This window comes from Sorex fumeus, unplaced genomic scaffold (assembly GCF_029834395.1).
Source record: "Sorex fumeus unplaced genomic scaffold, SorFum_2.1 ptg000043l, whole genome shotgun sequence".
Taxonomy (NCBI): Eukaryota; Metazoa; Chordata; class Mammalia; order Eulipotyphla; family Soricidae; genus Sorex; species Sorex fumeus.
In genome coordinates, this window is record NW_026606100.1 from 26,797,057 (window position 1) to 26,819,572 (window position 22,516).

The following is a 22,516-nucleotide window of genomic DNA, read 5'->3' on the forward strand; positions in this document are numbered from 1 at the left end:
AGCAGGCAGCAGGGCTGGCCCCGGGAGCTGGCACGTGCAGCCTGCCTCAGCCCACAGGGCTCGTGTCCAAGGGGCAGAGCAGGGGGGATTGGCTGCAAGGGGGCGGGGGAGCCCGTGCCAACTGGGCGAAGCCCACACATGCAGCAAACACGCTCTGCAGTTGGCAGACGACACCCCCTCTGCCGGCACCCCCTCTCCGCCTGGCCCCATCTGCTGCCAACTAAGCCACCTGGCCCCGGGGCGCCCCACCCCTCCTCACTGCCAAACGCCCTGGAAGCCAGTGTGTCCAGGGCCGGGCCACACTGTCCCCAACTGCGCATGGCATGGCCACTTTGGAGAGTCCAGAGTGTTTTGTCCCCTGTGCTATCCCCTCTTCCCTCTCTAGCAGGTGGTTTAGGGGGCTCTGGGGGATTGGGGCTGACAGGGGACAGAGATCACCCCCAAACACTCCTCAAAGTGTCTGCAGGGGAGATGGGGACCCCAGGAGAGATGGAGAGACTCTAAAGAGTCTCTTAGCGCCTGAAGGGGAGATAAGGGTCAGTCAATGGGTTCGGGAACAGCAGAAACGCCTGTCCTGCACCAACAGCTATGACCCCAGAGACAATCAGCCACCAGGGCACCACCTCCTCCAAAGAGCCGCATAGCTCAAGGAAGGTGGACTTGCAGGCAATCAAGGCCCGGGCCCCCTCGAAACCACCTGGGTAGGTGAGGAAGTCTGTGACCATGAGAGGAGGAGGAACTTCTTGCCAGCTGGTGGGTGGGGCGGAGTCAGAGCTGAGCCAATGGGCACCAAAGAAGGTCCCGGGCCCTCTCCTGCATATGGGAGCTTATGGGCCCAGCCTTCCTTGCACACCAGGAACAGGGCCCAGCAGTCAGCAGAGTGGGTCACCAGCGTGGCAGCCAGTGACCAAACCCAATGCAGCCCATGCCTACCAGCGACAACAGCTGACACCATCAGCCTCCCTAGGGAAGTCAACTCTTTCCTCCCCTGCCCCCAGGTCTCTCCCACCCAAGTCAGGTGGAGGCCTCCTGGGGGTCAGTTCTAAAAACCGTGGACGTTAGTGTAGACTGAATTGTCTGTCCCCTGCCATACGCTCAAGCCCTAACTTTCGTCCCAGTGCAACTGTATTTGGAAACAGGGCCCACAGGGAGGTAAAATGAGGTCATAGGGTGGGGCCCTAATCTGACAGCATCTGTGTCCTTGTGAGAAGAGAAAGAGACGCAGGGAAGGGGAGACGGCCCAGCGGTCGGGTACACTTGCGTTGCAAGCGGGAACCGGGGTATGCTCCCCCGTCCTGCATGGTCCCCTCAGCACCACTAGGTATGGCCCCAAACAGACACAAAATAGAAGACCCAGCAGAGCACGTTCACTGTGCATGCAGAGGCAAGGCCGCTTGAAGCCACAGTGAGAGGGCAGCCAGGAAGACAGGCCGCACCAGCAGCCTCGCCTCGGAGCCCTGAGAAATAGGTGTCACTCCTCGCCAGGAGCCACATGGCCCCTGTGTGCCCTTTGGACCTTCCAAGGAGGTGACAGGAGAAAAATCGCACAAACGGAGTCTGTATCATGGGATAAGGTTAACAGGGTAGTCACAGAAGGAAAGAAGGTTCAAGTCAGGGGAAAAGGTTGAGACGCAAATACTGCTTTTATTCCATCCTATTATGCCTTGCCTGCACACCAGCAGCAGCTACAAACCATGGTGTAAGCTTTGTTACGGAAGCCTGAGAGGACAAACTTGAGGGCCTTCAAAGTCACCAGGAAACAGCCAAAGAGTCTGCCCAGCAATGCCTCCACCACCACTCACAACTCACGGTGCCCCAAGATCAGCCCCTCAAAGGCAGGATCCCCCAACCCTACCACCCACTGCCAGGCTCTATCTGGGAAGCCCAGGGCCGTGGCCAAAGCCAGCGCACCGTCCGGTACTCACAGCACACGCAGCTGCTTAAGCCCGGCGAAGTCATTCTTGTGGATCCGGGTGATGTTGTTGCCATTGAGTTCCCTGGAGGAGGAAAACAGAGGAAGAAGAGGAGGAAGTCAGACGACCCGGGTGGCCAGGACCCAGGCCGCCTGGCATAAGCCTGTCTGCTCACCCTGGGGAATGAGGTGTTTTCCTGGACATGCCTGGATCCCCAATGTCTGTGTTGAAACTGGATAATCCGGGCCCTGTTTGCCACACATCTAAATAGCAGGTGGCCATGGGGAACGAGTCAGTGTGTGTGTGTGTGTGTGTGTGTGTGTGTGTGTGTGTGTGTGTGTTGGGGACAGGGGCTGGAAACAAAAGCAGGGCTGCCCTGAAAAGCTCAGTCTAGTCAGAGAGACAAGACTTTCTTCACACATATGCTTGGGAATCAGAGAACTCCAGGGGCAATTGGGGAGGGGGGGGGGATCTTGGGAACATCTCTGTTTCCACATCTGTAAGATGGGATAAGCAGGCCCTCGTAGGGCTGTGTGACCTATGCAAGGGCTTGGGAAGGGATCCTCTCAGACTCAGACCAGAGGCCTTTGACCCCACCTCCCCCCAACCTACCTGGGGAGTCCCCCAAGCCTCAGCCCAGCCCTTCCTCTTCTCAGGAAGTGAGTTTATCCTCAGAGACTGGTCTGTCCAGGAGGCAGGCACTCCACCCCCGACCCCTAAACTTCTCTCACTGAGCCACAGAGCAGAATCTCCTCCAGCCTGTGGCACATCCCCTGACTCCTGTCCTGTCTCCCTCGGCGGCTTCCAGATCACAGCCACCTGTTTTTTTCTCAGTGCTGTCACCTTCATGGAGAGCTTGCAACAACGTCACTGCCTCATATACACACACACAAACACACACACACACGCATCCTCACATACACACATCCTCACATACACGCACATCCTCACACACACGCATAATCACACACACGCATCCTCACACACCTGCGTCTTCACACACACGCATCCTCACACACACTCATCCTCATACACATGCATCCTCACATACACACATCCTCACACATACGCATCCTCACACATGCACATCCTCACACATACACACACATCTCACACATGCATCCTCACACACATCCCCACATATACTCATCCTCATACACACATGCATCCTCATACACATCTGCACACACAAGCATCCTCACACACATTCATATCCTCACACACACACATCCACACACACACACATCCTCACACACACACACACACACACGCATCCTCACAGGTGCATCCTCACGCATACGAGTAAGAAACATGCATGTTCATGGATCCAGCTAAATGGGGAGAACAGGTTTACTGAGAACTGTGACTTCTTCATAGTGGGACTGGAGACGAATGTTACTTTTTCATATTTCTCTGCGTTGCCTGGTTGCCTTTTCTTCCTTTTTTATTTTTGGGGTTCACACAGCAGTGCTCAGGGATGACCCCTGGCTCTGCACTCAGGGGTGATTCCTGGTGGGACTTGGGGAACCACATGGGGTGCTAGGGATCGAATTCAGGCCAGCCACATGCAAGGCAAGCACCCTCCCCTCTATACGATTGCTCGGGCTCCCAAATTTTATTATTTATTAATGTATGTTTTGGTTGGGGGGACAGATCTGGTGATTCTCAGGCTCTGCACTCAGGAATCACTCCTGATAGTGCTTAGGGGACCACATGGAGTGCCAGGGATCGAACATAGGTTGGCCGCATGCAAGGCAAGGGACTTACCCCTTGTACTATCTCTTAAGCCTCCCAAATTTCTTTTCAAAGACATCTATGTTTTTATAAGTAAACATAATATTCAAACTGTCACTGTCACTGTCCTCCTGTTGTTCATCGATTTGCTCGAGGAACCCCAGTAATGTCTCCATCGTGAGACTTGTTGTTACTGTGTTTGGCGTATCGAATACGTCACAGGGAGCTTGCCAGGCTTTGCCGTGCAGGCGAGATACTCTCAGTAGCTTGCCAGGCTCTCCGAGAAATGTGGAGGAATCGAACTCGAATCGGGCGTGTTGGCTGCGTGCAAGGCAAATGCCCTACCCGCTGTGTTATCGCTCCAGCCCATATTTATTTAAGCTATTGTATTTAAATTAAGAGTAGCATGTACATATCATTGGATTTTTCAGGTTTCCCAAAGAATGAAGCAAAACTAAAATCACGTATAAACCCAATACCCAGAAGTAACCTCCCCTGGATCCCTTGGCTTTCTGGAATTATTTCTTCCAAACCTGTTTCCTTTTATACAACTTCTTACAGTGTTGAGTTAACTCAACAAACACTTTTTGTCAAGACATACTCTTTGTCAAATGTTTCTGCAAAGTCCTGAAGATCTAAGGATGTGTGATATGCAGGGAACACAGTCCTTCATAATGCAACTTCACATCACACCTATAATCACACCCTCCATCACCCAGTGAGATTGCCCACCAAGTATCCCTCCCACTGGAACTGCATCAGGTTACTGGAGCACTCCCCGAATTCCCTAGCACCCGAACGTTCAAGCTCTGTTGATGCTGTTCAATAACACACAATATTATACAATAACACATAATAATGCACAAAGCCTGAAGGGCATTTGGGAGGCTTCACGGAAACCAAATTGGAAAAAAAAGCATGAAAAATGGGATGAATTTTACAATCACTCATTCCTTCTCATGGCAACCGTGTAGAAGGCACTTGACTACAGTAATTATTCATTTCACAGATGGAAAAACGGAGGCAAAGACAAATGTGCAGTCTGAATCCAGGCAGGGTTCCAGTGCAACTCCTATGGGTCCCATGGGTGGGCCGGGGCCAGAGCGGGGCTCCCAGGGGTTTCTGAAAGCTGCTTGCCTTACAGGTCTCTCTCCCTGTGTGTGCTCCAGTCCCACTGTCCAGGGTGCAGGGCACATCCCTTAGCCCACCCGGTCAGTTCATTCCACCACCCCCTCCTCACTTCCTGCACCCCACTGTACCCCCACTCCTAAAAGACAGGCAGAGAGAATAATAGTCAGACAGCAGAAAACAGATGTACCTTCTCTCTCTCTCTCTCTCTCTCTCTCTCTCTCTCTCTCTCTCTCTCCCTCTCCTTCTCCCTCTCCCTCTCTCCCCCCTCCCATTCCTGTCCCCCACACCCCCCACCTGGAAATGTAGGTCCGGGTAAGAATGGCCACAGAGGCCCGAACCCACCCAGCCCCCAGCCTGCTCCCACCAGCCCCCAGCTAAGTGCCTTCTGCCCTGGAGTAGGTGAGGGGGCAGCTGTCGCAAGACCCCCAGGATCTGAGTTGCTTGAGGGAGCATCAGTGCCACGGAGGATGAGAGAAAGGCCTCCTCTGGGGAGTCACTGCCCCGCCTCCTCGAGGGGGCACCCCCACCTTGCTGTTTCTGACCCGGCCAACCTCTTCCCTGGAATCCTGGTGGAGTCCTCATTCGAGGCTGCTGAAATGAAGCCCTGAGCTGGGTTTTCTCCTCCGACAGGTGGCCCCTGAGGGCTGCCATAGTGACTGACCCCTCTTCCCAGCAAGTCTTTCCCAAGAGGCAGCTGTAAACTTAGACCTTCATAGCTGCCCCAGCAGCCAAGTGAGGAGGGAGCCCTGGGTCAGTCCGACACCCCCCACCCCCACCAACCCGTTTGTTTCTCAGGAAGAAGCTTGGATGGGGATGGGGGGGGGCAGTTCTCTGCTGCATTTCCTCACTTCCTCAGACTCCTGCTGCCCCCAACCCCATTTCTCCTTGCTGGGCAGCACTAGGCGGGCGTGCTGGGGAATCCCACATGGAATCTCCATGAGGAGGAAAGTGAGGCCCAGGTGGTGAAGCAACTGGCTTGAAACCACACAGCAAATAAGTGTGTTGGGGGCGCGGGGGGGGCAGGCGTCAGAATCAACCCCAGGCCAGTGGGATTCCAGGTAGGGGTCCTCAACATTACAGGAGTTAGGTTTGTCCCAACTGCCGCATCCCCCTTGGAGGTCAGACCTCAAAGGGATCCAGGAGCTTCTGATGACACTGAGTGCTCTGAATGGCAAAGATGGTCTGGGGCCTCTTGTCCTGGCTTGTGTGACCTCGAGCAGGTGCCTTGACGTCTCTGTGCCTCCTTTTCCTCATGTAGCCCCCACCTCTCACAGGGGATGAAGACAGATGATGTCAGATGTCTAAGGCCCTGAGATCCGTGGGAGGCTGACATAAGTACTCCCTCCACTGGCATTAATTACCTGCAGTGATTAGTTTGTTGTTGTTTTTCCCCCCAAGGACCCTGGCTCTGTCCGGTGCCCTGGCTGAGCTCAGACCTGCACCAGTGGGGGCAGAGGCCACACCCCGGATGGCCCCAAGGCAAAGTGCAGGACAGCCGCCAGCAGGGGCCAGACATTCCAGGACAGCCGCCCCAACACCCACTGCCTCCTGTGTGGTCCCTTCGAGAGGGAAGCCTCAGCAGGGAGGGACTTTGGAGAAAATCCTCTGAGGCCACGTTAGCACAAGGAAACAACAACAACAAAACGCACCAGAAGTCCCCACTTCCCGTCAGGAAATCAGACCCTGCTTGCCAGCATCTGGGGGTTCTGGGGGCCTGTGATCTGCAGAGAGGAACCCCTGGGATTTCCTCCAACCCCAGGAATCAGCACGCAGCACGCCTGGGCTCTGGGCACTCTCGTCTGGGAGCTCCAGCCGGGCTGGATGCTACTTTCCGGGGAGCCCGAACATTCCACAGGGGCCGAGTCTGCAGTGACGAGGGGGCCCCTCCACCCTCCACATTCCTTCCTGCCGGGCTGGGGAGCTGAGCCACTCGCTCGGCTCTGCCTGGTAACATCTGGCCCGGCCGGCTCCCAGCTGTGCCTGCCATCACCGTGGAGAGTGGAGCGAAGGACCCCACCCCCACCCCCAGAGGCCGAAGAGGCCACAGATCCCAGCCACACAGCCATGTCTTCCTTATCACCACTCAGAACCACCTCCCCAGACTCCCCCACATGGGCCCTGGCTCCCCTCCAGATCCCCAAGTCACAGCCAGAGCCACCTCGAGATGCAAATCTGAACATGTCATGCACGGAAGTCCTTCAGTGAATCCCTATAGAGAATCCCCAGTCCCGCTTGGAATCCAGACAAAAATCTGCTTTCAGAAACCGCGCAGGCTAGCGCACTGTTCTGCGGCATGGCCCTCCCCCATCCACCCCACTGCTGGGGCCCCTCTTTGCTATCTGCTCACCAACTCCAACTTCTTCTAAGAGGCTTGATCCTCTACACACACACACACACACCCCTCACGCCCCTACCTAGCACCCAGCATAAAGCAGGAGCCTGGGGCAGAGGTTCCCTGAGTGAGGCCCAGCCCCCACGTGAGACCCATGTGGGCCGTGTTTCCTTCCTCATTGTGCCAGCACACAGTGTGTCGCACCCACAGATATTTCTATTCTTCAAGTCCGATCAAATCACAGGAAAACCAACATACCCCCAATAGCATTGTTGGGTCACCGCTGTTTGGGAGTTGTTGGTTTCGGTTTTGGGGGTGGGGGGGTCACACCCAGCGGTGCTGGTGACGGGGATCCTACTCCTGATTCCAGACTTAGGGGAGGCTCCCAATGGTGTTTGGGTGATCAGGCAATGCTGGGGATCGAACCCAGGGCTCCCACATACAAAGTGTACTCCAGCCCTTGAGCTCTCTCTCCAGTCCTCCAAGTAGCACTGGGTGGAGTGGGTTTTTCCATGCTGTAACCTCACTCCAAAAATAAAAATGCGGGGCTGGAGCAATAGCACAGCGGGGAGGGTGTTTGCCTTGCACGCGGCCAACTCGGGTTCGATTTCCAACATCCCATATGGTCCCCTGAGCACCACCAGGAGTAATTTCTAAATGCAGAGCCAGGAGTAACCCCTGTGCATCACCAGGTGTGACCCAAAAGCAAATAAAATAAAATTAACAAAAATAAAAATGCACTATGGACTTAAGCAAGAAAAGCTCCTCACACAGAAGCCCCCAATTTATGCCCCAAAAATCTCCCCTAGGCTGAAAGACGGAGTTTTTCTCAGCAACTTCCATAGGCCAGTAATAGCCCCGGATGTCTCAGCCACCCCACCCCCACCCCCAGAGCTGTGTCCTTCAACACACCAGTATTTGTGCCTCAGGCACTTTGCCCATGCTGCCCCTCAGTCCAGGATAGTTCAGAACTGTCTAAAACAGCCAGAACCATCTAGAATATTCCTCTCCTCAGCACAGACAGAGACAGCTGTCTTTCTCCTCACAGACTTCCCCTTTCTAGTGAAACATCCCCTCCCCTAAACCAGCTTTCCGGGGGTGCCCACTTAGCTCCTCCTCGAGCTGCATTTCCAGCTGGAGCTATGCTGGAGATCAGACCCTCTGGAAGAGGCCAGGCAGCCCAGCCCGGCCACCTGGGCTGCTCCCACTGCTGCCTGCTCTCGTGAACTAGAAGCAGAATGAGCAATCCCGGCCCCAACCTGGCTACTGCAGGCCCCACCTGAGACTACACCCCCGGGACTACCCCCCTCCCCACGACTGGGAAAGAAGCCCCAGCAAACAGGAGTCAGGACCCCACACCATTCCCATGCTACCCCTGGGGCTTCTCGGGGACCCCTCCTACCTCCTTGGCAGCAGATCAACAATGTCTACATGTGTGTCCCTGGTTTTTAGGAGATTTTTGTTAGGCCACTTGGCTTTTTTGTTCTCTCTGCAGGGTTGGGGAATTGTCCCCAAGGTCTTTGACATGTGGGAAGACATTCTACCACTGAACACTAACCGGATCCAGACTACAGAGCTTTTAGGGGAAACCTACATTTGTACTTGTTTTTATGCACTGCCTAAAGTCTGGAGAGAATTTCTACTCTTATGACGGAAGGCAGAAATAGTGTTTGCTTTGTAGCCAACCTCTGGGCAGTGAGAACAGGCCTCTGAGTCCTTCCCCGGGAACTGTGTCCTCACACGGAATGTACAGTTCCCTAGCAGTCCCCCTCTGACCACACGTGAGTGCTGCTGGAGCGTCCACGTGCCTTGGGCATGATCTGATAGGCTGTTTAGGAGTGCTCAAAGTTTCTTCCCCTGTGAATAACGGTATCTTTAGTTCAGCTAACGAAAGATCTCACGGGAACACTCTACTTTCAGATAGCCTGAGGAACCTGATTCCAGCCAAGCTAGCTCATTTAAGCCCCGTGCAGGGTTGGAGGGATAAGTACAGTGCTTGTCTTGCATGAGGCTGACCTTGATTTGATTCCCAGCATTATAGATGGTGTTACCCGCCCCCCAAGCAATGCCAAGAGTAACCCCTGAGCACAGAACCAGAAGTAACCCCTGAGCACTGCTGAATGTGGCCTAAAGCTCCACCCCAGAAACAGAGAATCCAACTTAATTTTTGGGGGGAGGGCAAGAGAGAGAGAAAGAGAGAGAGAGAGCGTCCAAGGGTTAATGAGCTTGTGACTGACCCCCTGGTTCGATCCCAGTATGACCTATGGTACTCCTCTACCACTAGGAGTGACTCCTAAGCACAGTGCCAGGAGTAAGCCCTGAGCACTGTCAAGTGTCGTCCCTGCCTCCACAAAAAAAAAAAAAAAATCCCAGAACTGCTTCTGCCTCAAAGCTTCTCTATCAGTCTCTCTTGATTTGCAGATGAGGAAACTGAGGTACCAACAACTTAAGTAACTTGTTCAGATCAGCCATGTCAGGAGGGAAGACTTGCGCGGACACTTACTGCTGACCCCGGGCGGGTCCAGTTCAACCGAGGCCACAGAGCCTAAAACCTGCCCTCTGTCCAGCTGAGCAGCGCTGCATGGCATCAGGTGCTGTGTTGAGCCCATCTCCAGGATCCTCTCATCCCTCAAAACTGAAATGCCCACAGAACTGGCCCTCGCCCCTGCTCTGGGTTCACAGAGACTGAGGGGTCTCTGAGGCTGCCTCGTCTCATTGTCCTCGAACACATCCCTGCCATGTATGGACTAGGGCTCCCTTCCTTGTTAAGGCTGAATAACACACACACACACACACACATACACGCACATGTACACACAAATGCGCACACACACTGTCCCTTCATCCATCGACGGACATGGTTGCGTTCACCCTTCAACGCTTGTGGACAGGGCTTTGAACAAGAGTGAATAAATATCTCTGAGACCCAGCTTTGAGCTCCTCTGTGTAGGCAGCAGGGAGGTTGCTGGCTTCCAAAGCAACTCCATGTGCAAACTGCGTGAGGCAGCACCATCCTGTTTTCCACAGTGGCACCGGCACAGGTCCAGAAACAGGGCACGATGTCCCCCACCTCACATCGTCGCCAGAGCTTAACCGATCTGGATCTGGGGCATACCTGGCGCAGCTCAGGAGCGCTGCTGGCTTGGTTACTCGGGAGACCCTGGGGCTCCCACGTGCCAAGCTCTAGCCCTGTGAGCCATCTCCCTGGCCCTAAATCGTAGCCTGCCATGCCGAGGGCTGTGAGGGGCCCACTGGGCACTCCACATATATTCCATTCTGAGACTCAAACTGTACCCCAGTCCCTTTGCTTCAGCAACCCAATTTTGCTCTTTTTAATATCTTTCCAGCATCAGCGGCTTGTCCCCCAATAACCCTGCAGCCACATGCTCCCATCACTCTTACCTGTGACCCCAAGAGGCTGTCCACCAGCTAATTCCCTGTCATCGCATCTCCTTTCACCAACACCTGTGCTCATCATCCCCACCCAGGCTTCTTCCCCTCCCTACACCAGCCAGCAATTTGCCAGTATGTGTAGGCAGAGAACAACTGTGGCCCATTTACCTTCCTGGTCCCGGTGCCTAACCTGACCTGGGTTTGTCAGCGCTGAGCGAATGTCCAATGGATGAATGGAAGAAGCCAGAGTCAGATTTTAAAGCCAACATAAAAACATTTTTTAAAAATTTTTATTGGTGAAACACCATGAGGTACAGTTGTAGACTTACAAATTTTTTGTGCTTGGGTTTCAGTTATACAATGATCGAGTACCCATCCCTCCACCAGTGCCCATTTCCCACCACCACGGATCCCAGTATCCCTCCCACCCCCATCCCCCCATCCCACCCTGCCTCTGTGGCAGGGCATTCCCCTCTGTTCTCTCTCTCCTTTTGGGTGTTGTGGTTTGTAAAAGAGGCAATGGGTGACAATCATGTTTGTCCTATAGTCTACTTTCAGCATGCTTCTCCCATCCTGGGAGGATCCTCCCAACACCCTTTATTTGGTGCTCCCTTCTCTAGCTGAGCTCCCTTTTCCCCTAGCATGTGTGATTGGACTCCAAGCCATGGAGTAAAATTCCTGGTACTAATCTCGGCCATTCTTGGGTGTTAGTCTCCTATTTTGTTACTTTATGTTCCCCAGATGAATGCAATCTTTCTATGTCTATCCCTTTCTTTCTGAGTCATTTCGCTTAACATGATACTTTACATGTAGTACCACTTGTATGTAAATTTAATGACTTAGTCTTTTCTAACAGCTACATAGTACTCCATTGTGTAAATGTACCAAAGGTTCTTTAACCAGTCATCTGTTCTTGGGCACTCAGTTTTTTTCCAGATTCTGGCTATTGTAGAGTGCTGCAATGAACAAACAATTGCAGATGTCACTTTGACTATACTTTTTTGCCTCTCTGGGATATATTCCCAGGAGTGGTATTGCTGGCTCAAATGGGAGCTCAATTTCTAATTTTTTGAGAATCGTCCATACTGTTTTCCAAAAGGGCTGAACCAGTTGGCATTCCCACCAGCAGTGAAGGAGGGTCCCTTTCTCGACACATCCGCACCAACACCAATGCTTCATAAAAGCATTTTCAAGGCTCCAAGATGCAGGGACTGTACACGCCACAACACACACACACACACACACACACACACACACACACACAGGCTCCACTTCTCAAAGTCGCCCCTTCACCCTCATAGACAGTTACAGAACTTCTCCTCCAACGGCCGTAAGGAGTCAAAGGATGTGAACGAGCATTTTCCCTCCATGCCTGGGGCAAAGCAGGGGCTTTGGACAGTGACCCCCACCATCACACTTCCTCTGCAGCTCTCCACCTCACTTGCCGTCTCTCCCAAGTCTCTCCCTCAATTTCCTGGGACTGGCTCCCCCTCCTCACTGGGGGACCCCTCCACCTCTGCCCCCTGCACTGGCAACCGCTCCCCTCAGCACTCGCAAGCCTTGTTCTCTCCTCCCAAACTATCCCCACCACCTACTCCATCTGGACCATCTGCCTCCCGCCTTCACTTCTCCACTTCTCGCAGGAAACCGGTCTGCCCGGTCTGCCAGTGAGCCCCAGTCTCCGTGCCAGGCACTCTCCTGGGGCCTGGTCCATGCACAGCCAGGCTGGCGGCCCTCCAGAGTTCCCCTCCTTCCCTTCTCCCAACTCCGTGGGCTTTGGCTTTGCGCCCCAGCGGCTCCTCCGGGCCTGCCCACTTGCCCTGAGCCTGAGTCTTGGACGAGCTTCCTTCACCAGCACCCCGCGGGATGTTTCTCGAAGGGGATCCGGGGGCCTCCTGCATCAACACTACCTGGGGGCTTCTACCAAAGATGGGCTGAAGCGGCACTGCTCGAGAGTGACGTAGGCCTCTGCCCACTTCTCCCGAGCGTCTGCTTCCCATTGGAGTTTCTGTGCCAGCGCCCTCAGGGATTGCCCCACGTGGGGGGGGGGGCTCCTGCCTGTCTCCTGTCCTTTGGTCCCCCAGTCCCCACTCCCGACTGACGCCCTCTGCCTTTCTTCAGGCCATTTCTGCTCTTCTCTGCCGTGGCCTCGTTCAGTATAGATCCCGGTTGCTGCTGTCAGAAACTGCCATGTTCTTAGGGCTCAAAACAACACACATTTGGGGCTGGAGCAATAGTACAGTGGGTAGGGCATTTGCCTTGCACGTGGTCGACCCGGGTTTGAGTCCCAGCATCCCATATGATCCCCTGAGCATTGACAGGAGTAATTTCTGAGTGCAGAGTCAGGAGTAACCCCTGTGCATCGCCAGGAATAAATAAAAAACACTTAACTTCCCGTTAGTCGTCGATTTGCTCGAGCGGGCGCCAGTAACGTCTCCATTTGTCCCTGTCGCGTGCTAGTGTAGCCCAATGGCATCTCTTCGCTCCGGGAACATGGAGGGCCTCAAACCGATCGTTCATGATCTTGACAAAGAAGTCTGACCATCTGGTAGGTGGGCGGCCACGCGGTCTCTTGACATCCCGTGGAATCCAATCAGTAACAGCTCTAGTCCAACGGTCGTCTTTAAATCTCATTACGTGACCAGCCCATCTGATTTTCGACACCTTGGCATATGAGACAGCGTCCCTGATCCTTGATCGTCGACGGATGTCAGAACTCCGGATTCGTTCTCTCATTTGAGTGAAACGTGATATTCCAAGCATAGCTCTTTCTATTCTTCTTTGGGAGACCTGAATGGCGTTCTCATCTTGTTTGTGTAGGGCCCAGGTCTCTGAGGCATATGTTAATGCAGGAAGAACAGTGGAATCAAAGAGATGTGCCCGGAGCCGGAGGTTCTTCGTCCTCTTAGCTATTTCTTCGACGTTCTTGAAGGCGTTCCAAGCCGCTCTCTTCCTCCTGCGCAGCTTGGGTGCCAGGTCATTTCTCATGTTCACCTCTCGACCTAGGTAGACATAGCTGTTGCATTCGGAGATGGTCGTTCCATTGAGAGCGAATGGGGCGTCAGGAACAAGGCTGTTTCTCATAAACATTGTCTTCGTAAGATTCAGCTGTAGTCCTACCTTTCCACACTCACGGTCAAAGTCGGCCAGCATTTGTGCCGCTTGGCTGATGTTTGGTGTTATTAAAACAATGTCATCAGCAAAGCGGAGGTGGTGTAGTTGCCGACCATCTATCTTCACTCCCATTCCTTCCCATTCCAGTCGTCGCATGATGTTCTCGAGGGTGGCACTGAAGAGTTTCGGTGAAATGGTATCACCCTGCCGCACCCCTCTCTTGACATCAACGATCACTTCTTTGTAGAATGGTGAGATCCTGGTAGTGAATCCGCAATACAGCTCATGGAGGATCCTGATGTATTGGGCTTGAATGCCCTGATTGGCTAGGGCTTCAATGACCGCTTCCGTCTCAACAGAATCAAAGGCCTTCTTTAAATCAATGAACGTTAAGCAGAGCGGCATCTTGAACTCCCGAGAAACCTCAATGAGCTTGGTTACCGTGTGGATATGGTCGATGGTGCTGAATCCTTTGCGGAACCCTGCTTGCTCCTATGGTTGTCCTTCATCTAGTGTTCTGCCAATCCTATTCAGGATGACTCGAGTGAACAGCTTGTAGATGACAGACAATAGGCAGATCGGGCGATAGTTGCCAATGTCATGGATGTCTCCCTTCTTGAACAGTAGTACGGTCCTGCTGGTTTTCCATTGGGACGGAACCTTGCATTCAGACAGGTAGCGAGTGAAGAGCCGAGCCAGTGTATTGATGAGTACTGACGGCAGGTTCTTCAGGTGTTCAGGTCTGACCTTGTCTGGGCCGGGTGCTGTTTGCTTCTTTACCAACGAAATGGCGTGTCGGATTTCGGAAGGGAGAACGTTAGGAACGACATACCCATCCTGTGGAATTTGGTATGTCGGCAAGTGGACATGGCTATCGAAGAGATTTGAGTAGAAGTCATGGATAATCTTCTCCATTGCCGTTCTGGAGGATGTGATGGATCCATCAGGACGTCGGAGGGCAGTCATCTTGGTCTTATAGTTGGCGAAGGACAGGCGGGCGTTACGAATCTTTTCCCAGCTTCTGCCGCATCTACCAGTACTTCTGTTCTTCTCTCTTTGAGGTCTTCCTTGATCGCATCTCTGCACTGCTTTGCAAGCTCGGACGTTAGCTTGCGGTTGCCTGAGGCATGCGCCAAACCACGCTGGCGAATTAGCTCAAGAGTTTTCGAAGATAGGCGACTTTTTGTGGCTATCTCTCTCTTGGCGTTCCTCGCACATTCATGGAGGTGCTGAACCAGTCGATCGTATTCCTCGTCAATGTTGTCAACAATGGCATCTTCCCATGTTGCCGCAATAGTACCAAAGAGTTCCCAGTTGGTGGTCATTCTGGGAGTTCTCTTTTTGAACTTTGCAGCCCTTTCTCCCCGCTCTGTGAAGTAGAATTTTGCACGAAGGAGACGGTGGTCCGATCCCGTTCGAAATTTTGGGACAACAGCGACATCAGTCAGGCAAAACCGTCGATTGAATATGATGTGGTCTATTTCGTTGTGGAATCGTCCACCGGGAGACTCCCATGTCCATCGTTTAAATTCTGCCTTCTGGAACTGTGAGTTACCATGAATGGTCTTGGTCGACATGATGAACTCAGACAGTCTCTCACCCTGTTCGTTCCATTCTAGGCCATGGGTCCCGATGTGAAGTTCTTCAGCTGATCTTCTCGGTCCTATCTTGGCATTAAAATCACCCACAATGATCTTGTAGAAGGTGTGGTCTTCTTTATAGAACTTCTCTAGCTCCATGTAGAACTTCTCGATTTCTCTTTCATCATAATGAGATGTTGGTGCGTAGACAACGAAGATAGAAACTGCAGGCAGTGAGCCACATCTATTCAAATGTAAACGTCCGATTCGGGTTGACACTACTTCCACTACCCAGCCGTCGCCACACTCCAGGACGCTTTCCGGACCCGCGCGGCAGCTCCGGCCGAGACCCACGCACAACTGAAGACCCACAGAACAAGATAAGCAGAACTCTCTGAGACCTTGGACTCCAGGCTCGGCAGACCCAGGGACAGAGCTTCTCTGCTTGCTCCCACCACTACAGGTGACAAAGGGATTCTAATCAGGAGCCCCACCCTACCCTGCCCTGTCTGCTTCCATCAACCACCCAGGGTCGAATTGTGCACAGGAGATCCACCCTACCCAGATAAATACCCCACTGGCAGACTTCCACTCTCGACACTACTTCCACTACCCAGCCGTCGCCACACTCCAGGACGCTTTCCGGACACATCATAAGACACTAAATACCCATCTTCTGGAATTGTCTTACCATATTTGATAGGGTTCAAATATGGTAACACCTACGAGGGTGATTAGAGGTCACCCCAAATGCCTCTATACCTCTCGGAAAGACTGGCAAGCTACCGAGAGTATTCCGCCCGCACGGAAGAGCCTGGCAAGCTATCCGCTGTGTATTCGATATGCCAAAACCAGTAACTACAACTGGTCTCATTCACCTGACCCTGAAGGCTTCACCGACATGGCAGCACTGAGAAGGATGAGAAAGGAGAGGCCGACAAAATCTCAAGGCCGACCTAGGCTGCCACAACGAAGGAAGACAAAAATGATCGTCTGTACTTTCAATGCACGTACGCTAGCATCAGATGCATCCATCGAGGACCTGATGGTACAAGCGCGAATGATCAAGTACGACATCATTGGTCTGACCGAGACAAGAAGGCACGAATCTCACCATGCCGTTTTCGACACTGGAGAAGAATTGTTCCTCGGAACATGCGATAAAAGAGGTGTTGGAGGCGTCGGTGTCCTTGTCAACACAAACTTGGCCAAGAGCATTGATTCATTCGAATGCCTAACAACCCGAATCGCCAGGAATGACCCCAAAAAAAAGCACTGTAGCACTGTCCCCAGGTTGTTTATCAATTTGCTCGAGCAGGCACCAGTAACATCTTCATTGTGAGACCTGTTGTTACTGTTTTTGGCATATTGAATACATCACGGGGAGCTTGCCAGACTCTGCTGTGTGGGCGAGATACTCTCAGTAGCTTGCCGGGCTCTCCGAGAGGGGCGGAGGAATCGAACCCAGGTCGGCTGCGTGCAAGGCAAATGTACTACCTGCTGTGCTATCTCTCCAGCTCACCCCCCCCAAAAAAAAATCAGAACAACACACATCTATGATCTTACGGCTCTGGAAATCAGAAGTCCAAAATCTGCCTCACTGGGCTGAGGGTGGGGTGTTAACTCCTTTCTGGAGGCTCCAGGAGAGAATCCCACCCCTGGCCTCTCCAGGGGATGCCCGCCTTCTCTGATCCCAGTCCCTTTCTCCCATCATTTCTAGCTCTGCCTTCCCTTGTCCTGTCTCCTCCTCCTGACTCTGACCCTCCCACTTATAGGGACTCCCCCGAAGACTGACTACCTCATCTCCCATCTCCGGATCCTTCAATACATCTGCAAAATTCCTTTCACGCTGGAAGTTAATCGACTCACAGGTTTCGGGAATTTAGAATGTCAACATCTTTGGATACTCTTATTCAGCCTATCACAATGACCACATTTTCTAAAGCACAGATCACAGTCATGAAATGACTTGACAAAAGTTGTGTGTGTGTGTGTTTTAAAAAAAAAACTCACCAAAGGCACATTCTCGAGCCTTTTCTTTGTACCAAGTGATGGGGAATCCATGAGACACGGCCCGTGCCTTCAGAAACTCAAAACCCAAGGTACCCATCAAGAAAAGTCATCCCCTTAAAAAGCAATAAAATTCTCTCCCCTACAGAAGAATTCCAATTAATAAATGTAGGAAGTATGAGGGAAATAGAAAATCAAAATTGGATAATGATGGTTGCAGGCAAGATCCATTAATGAGTGTTAAAATTAGCAGGTGAGAATGTGAGGACACAAAGGATGTTGCCTCAAAGTATCTCCCTCTGCCCCTCCCCAATGTTTGTTAACTGCAAATGGAATGGTGGTGATGTGTCACTGTCTGTCACTGTCCTCCCGTTGTTCATTGATTTGCTCCAGCGGGCCCAGTAACGTCTCCATTGTGAGACTTGTTGTTACTGTGTTTGGCATATCGAATACGTCATGGGTAGCTTGCTAGGCTTTGCCATGTGGGCGAGATACTCTCGGTAGCTTGCCGAGCTCTCCGAGAGGGGCGGTGGTGATGTGACTGAGGGGAAATCTGACAAAGCCCCTCTTCCCCAGGAGAGACTGGGGTCACCACCACTGGCAAAGAGACCGAGCCACGTCAACCAGGATAAGTGTAAAAAGGATCCTCCCTCTGTGATGTTCCTGCTCCAAATCCAAAGCCTCGATCCGCACAAGACAAAAACAACAGACAAGCCCAAACTGGAAAACATTCTCAAAAATAGCTGACTATTTGCAACTTTTCGAAGTGTCAAGGTCACAGAAAGCAAAGAAAGATCAAAGCTACTGTCAGCGGCTACAGGATGCCTCTCAGAGGGGTTGGAGGATAACACAATAGGCAGGGCACTTGCTTGGCACACAGGCTCAATCCCCAGCATCCCATAGGGTTCCCTAAGCACCTTCAGGAATGATTCCTGAGTACAGAACCAGAAGTAACCCCTGCGCTATCACTCTAGCCCCTTTTGAATTTTTTAAAAAGCATAAAAATATAGGGGCTGGAGCGATAGCACAGCAGGTGGGGCATTTGTCTTGCATGCGGCCGACCCAGGTTCGATTCCCACGGCCATCCCATATGGTCCTCCGAGCACCGCCAGAAGTAATTCCTCAGTGCAAAGCCAGGAGTAACCCCTGAGCATCGCCGGGTGTGACCCAAAAAACAAACAAATAAATAAATAAAAAGCATAAAAATACAGTTGTCATAGAAAAGTCAAAGGCCATGGTCACCATAACCAACAGATGCCCCTACCACAGCCAGTCGGCCTCTCGCCATCCATTCCCCCACCCCCCTCCCGAGTCAGGCAATAGAATGTTTGAAAACCCCATTTCACACATGTATTCCTCTCAACTCCCCTGGGGCAAGTGTTGAAAGGGTCTTGTCAAAAGGAGCCGCGAGCACCTTGAACCACCCTGACCTCATGCGCATCATGCTGAGCACAGAAATAATGTGGTGACAAATGATCACCCAAAGTATGAAAGGATAATTCCCAAGTTCCTACCATTCTGAACAGACGCGCAGATGGGGGAAAATTCTAAGAGTAGAATGCCAACTCTTACACAGAGCAGAAACGGTCGAGCTAGACAGCTCTCACCAAGGAGCGCCAAAACTAGTAGAAGAATGTTCAAGGAGAAACAGAATACTTATATTACCTCAAAGTATTTCCCCCAAATCACTCATCAGCAACAAAGGGGGAAATGTAACTGTCCAGCAGAGAAGATTGGCAGACAGCTGCTATGGATTGATCAGAGATAATGCTCATCAACATTTGGGAGAAACGGCATCACTCATCCACCAAAAAGCACACCACTAATTTAACTTTCCTGCTCTAAAAAAGCTTACCTAGAACAGACTCTTGAGAAAAGATCAGATGAAGCCAAACAGAGACATTTAACAGAATAATTGGCCTGTATTCTCCAAAATTACCGAGATCAAAGGAAACACAGGTCAAGAAATTGGTTCAAAACATGATTGCCACTCAATGCCTCTCTTGCAAACCACAACACCCAAAAGGAGAGAGAGAACAAAAGGGAATGTCCTGCCACAGAGGCAGGGTGGGATGGGGGGGATGGGGGGTGGGAGGGATACTGGGATCCGTGGTGGTGGGAAATGGGCACTGGTGGAGGGATGGGTATTTGGTCATTGTATGATTGAAACCCAAGCACAAAAATTTGTAAGTCTACAACTGTACCTCATGGTGTCTCACTAGTAAGAAACAAATGGTTCAAATTAGAAAATAGACAAAACTGGGATTAACTCAATGGCTGAACCCAGGCTCCAACGTATGAGACTGCAGGTTTGACTCCAGGTGCCACAACAAGTAAACAATTTAATAGTAAAGCAGATAAAAAGTTTTAGTGGCTGGAGAGAAGACTCATAGTGCTGCGTTTTTACATGTTTTGCACATGGGAGCCTTGGGCTCCATTCCTGACTCCTCATGGTTTCCCCAAGCACCCTTGGGAGAAACTCCTGAACACTAAATGAAACAGGAAGTAGCCCCCCAAGCAGCACTTGGTGTGATCCATGGACAGAAAGAAGAAAACAAGGTGGGATCACACAGGGAATGCACGCGGCCAGCCCTGGTTTGATCCCCAGTGCCACAGGATCCCTTGCACACTACCAGGAGAATCCCCTGAGCACAGACTCAGGAAGCCCCCAAGCACCACTGGGTATGGGAAAAAATTATTCTTGGGCCAGAGAGCCAGCAAACAGGTTACGGCACTTGCTTCACATGCAGCTGGTCCCCGTTTGATCCCAGGCACCACATACGGTCCCCGAGCACCGCCAGGAGTGATTCCTGAACACAAAGGCATGAGTAAACCCTGAGCACAGACATGTATGATCCAAATACCTGCCCCCCCACTCAAAACAAGAAAAAGAAAAATGTTTTTATTAAAAGTTGCACATATACACCCCTCTTATGACTGCCCCCCCCCACAAGTCTCAGCCCCAGGACATCTAACCTGCCCGCTCAGAACCCATGGATGTAACTGTTCATCCCAGCTGCTGGGGCCAGGCCTCCCTCTCCTCTCCAAATAAATGGCACCCACCTCTGAAGGCCCCTGAAGGCCCCACGCCTCCACATCAAGATGCCTCCTTCCGGTACAATCTTCAGGACCAGATCCCATCAGCCTCGGGGAACACCCCAGGGTGCCCTGACCCCAGCCACTCCACATGGCATCTGGTGTTGAACTCGCAGCTCTAGAGGGTCCCACCATCACTGGCCCGAGGAAGAATTCGAGTCATGGTGGCCGCCAGCACGTTCTGGGCTAGTCATGGCTCTCGCTGGCCTAAGCTGCAGGCTGGGGCTGCCCCAAACACATCCTTTCTTCTGCAGACAATCTCCCACCCTACCCCACCCCCCCACCCCCACCCCTGGTCGCAAGCTCCCCACCTGCCGGAGGCACGAGTCCTCACCCTGAACCTTGCCCGCCACTGCACACATAGCAGGTGCCCACCAGCTGTTTGTCTGTCACAGGCTGGGTTCCAGAAAGTAGGGGAGGGGGCCCCCCCGGGCTCAAAAGGAAGAGACAATTCTCCACTCCCCCCCCCCCACCAGCACAGCCCAGCTCCCTGGCTGTGGCCCAAAGCCCGGCCGTCATCTGCTCTGGGTAATAAGTATTTGGATGGGGATAATTACAGCATTTGGGGAGAAAATCCCATTAAGCCAGAGCCCTGCCGAGCGGCTAATGCCGGCACAGAACTGAGGCGGTAACTCCGCCAAGCGCCCCCGTCTGCTCCCACTAATGCAGGGGCTCCCGCCCCCCAAAGAGCTGCACCGCCCCTGTGGGCAGCCTGGGCCACCGCAGCCAGCCCCCTGGCCTCAGAGAGGGAACACCAAGGGAGGGACGGGGGCAGGCAGAGCCGCGCTGGCTCCCTGCAAAGAGGAGAGGAGAGGAAGGAAGAGCCCTAGTTCCTTGCATGCCCCTGCAAATCTGATTCTGTCACCGTCGTAACAATGCTAAGACTCTCCTTTCCCGGGCACCTGCTGCGTGCCAGGCTGGTGTGGAGGGCTGGAGGCACCGAATCCTCCCAGCTACCCTCAGAAACAGGTCCCGCTCTGTGCAAGGAGGGGGGAGGGGACTCTGGGAAGCCCCCCTTCCTGCCAGAGCCCCTATGTCCGCCCTCATAAGATGACATTCAGCTCGGTCCCTCCTGCGGAGCAGACCTCAGAGAGCCGGCCCCTTTCGGGATCTGTGCAATGCTGGCTGTTCGCAGAGCACCAGGAAGATGTGAACAGATCACTATCTGCTGAAGGAGAGAACAGACCCACTCACTTAAACTCCAGCACTGGCCCTAAGTCCCCCAAGCTGTTGAGAGACAGAGGGAGACTAAAAATACAGAACACTGGGCTGCAGCGTTGCAGTTCCTACCGCCCGCCGAGCTGAGGCCATGCCGGCACCGCCCAGTTCTCTGCTTCCAAAATCCTCGGGCACAGAGGCAAACACGTTAGGGTCGGGCACGGCGCCCCACAGCCAGCAGACTCCAGGGGAGCTCACGGAACGGATCTCTCCTGCCCCCCATCTGAACCTCAAACCTGAGCTTCCCATGGGGCTGGGGAGATAGCACAGCGGGCATTTGCCTTGCACGTGGCTGACCCGGGTTCTATCCCCAGCATCCCATGTGGTTCCCTGAGCAGTGCCAGGAGAAATTTCTGAGTGCAGAGCCAGGAGTAACCCCTGAACACGATGGGGTGTGATCCAAAAACAAAACAAACCCCTTCTTCCCAGCAGGGGAATGATCACGTCACCTGATGTTTGAATCCCTGATGCTCTTCACAGATAAGCGCCTGAGGGAAGCCTGGCAAAGGCCTGGCAAGGTGGCAGGATTCGCCATCCCCAGAGGCCGAGGGGCAAAACACCAGCCCTGTGCCAAGCCCACCACCAGCTCTCTGTATGCATCGGCTCACTTTGCAACTCACAACGCCATCATTCCTTTTCACAGAGGGGGAAACTGAGTCTCGGCACAGCAGGAGTGAGCGGATTATAGTAGAAGCCCAGCACACCTGTTCGTGGAGACTCACACGCCAACAGGGGGCGACTCCTATTCCTCGAGGCAGATCTCTTGTAGCGGGAGCCCCCGGGGCCTGGCTCAGGTTCATAGAACAGAGCCCAGGCCGGCCAGGCCTGGTGAGACCCACCGCAGCCACCACCCCACCATGGATGCATGATCCAGAAACCCAACAGACTCCCAGACCGGCCTGTGGGTGCCCTGGGCAGTCTTCTTTGGGGGCGACCAACCAGCCCTGCGGATCGGGGCTCCAGAACCAGGACTCGGCCGGAAGAAGGTGGGTCCC

General features: G+C 53.0%; 1 protein-coding gene across 1 annotated transcript in view; it reads right to left on the bottom strand.

The window, feature by feature from the left end:
- SLIT1 (slit guidance ligand 1) overlaps positions 1–22,516 on the bottom strand; it is a 159,793-nt gene that overhangs the window by 132,353 nt on the left and 4,924 nt on the right. The window contains exon 2 of the mRNA XM_056120767.1: positions 1,926–1,997. Coding sequence (XP_055976742.1) covers positions 1,926–1,997 — 72 coding nt within the window. The remainder of the gene's footprint in view (positions 1–1,925; positions 1,998–22,516) is intronic.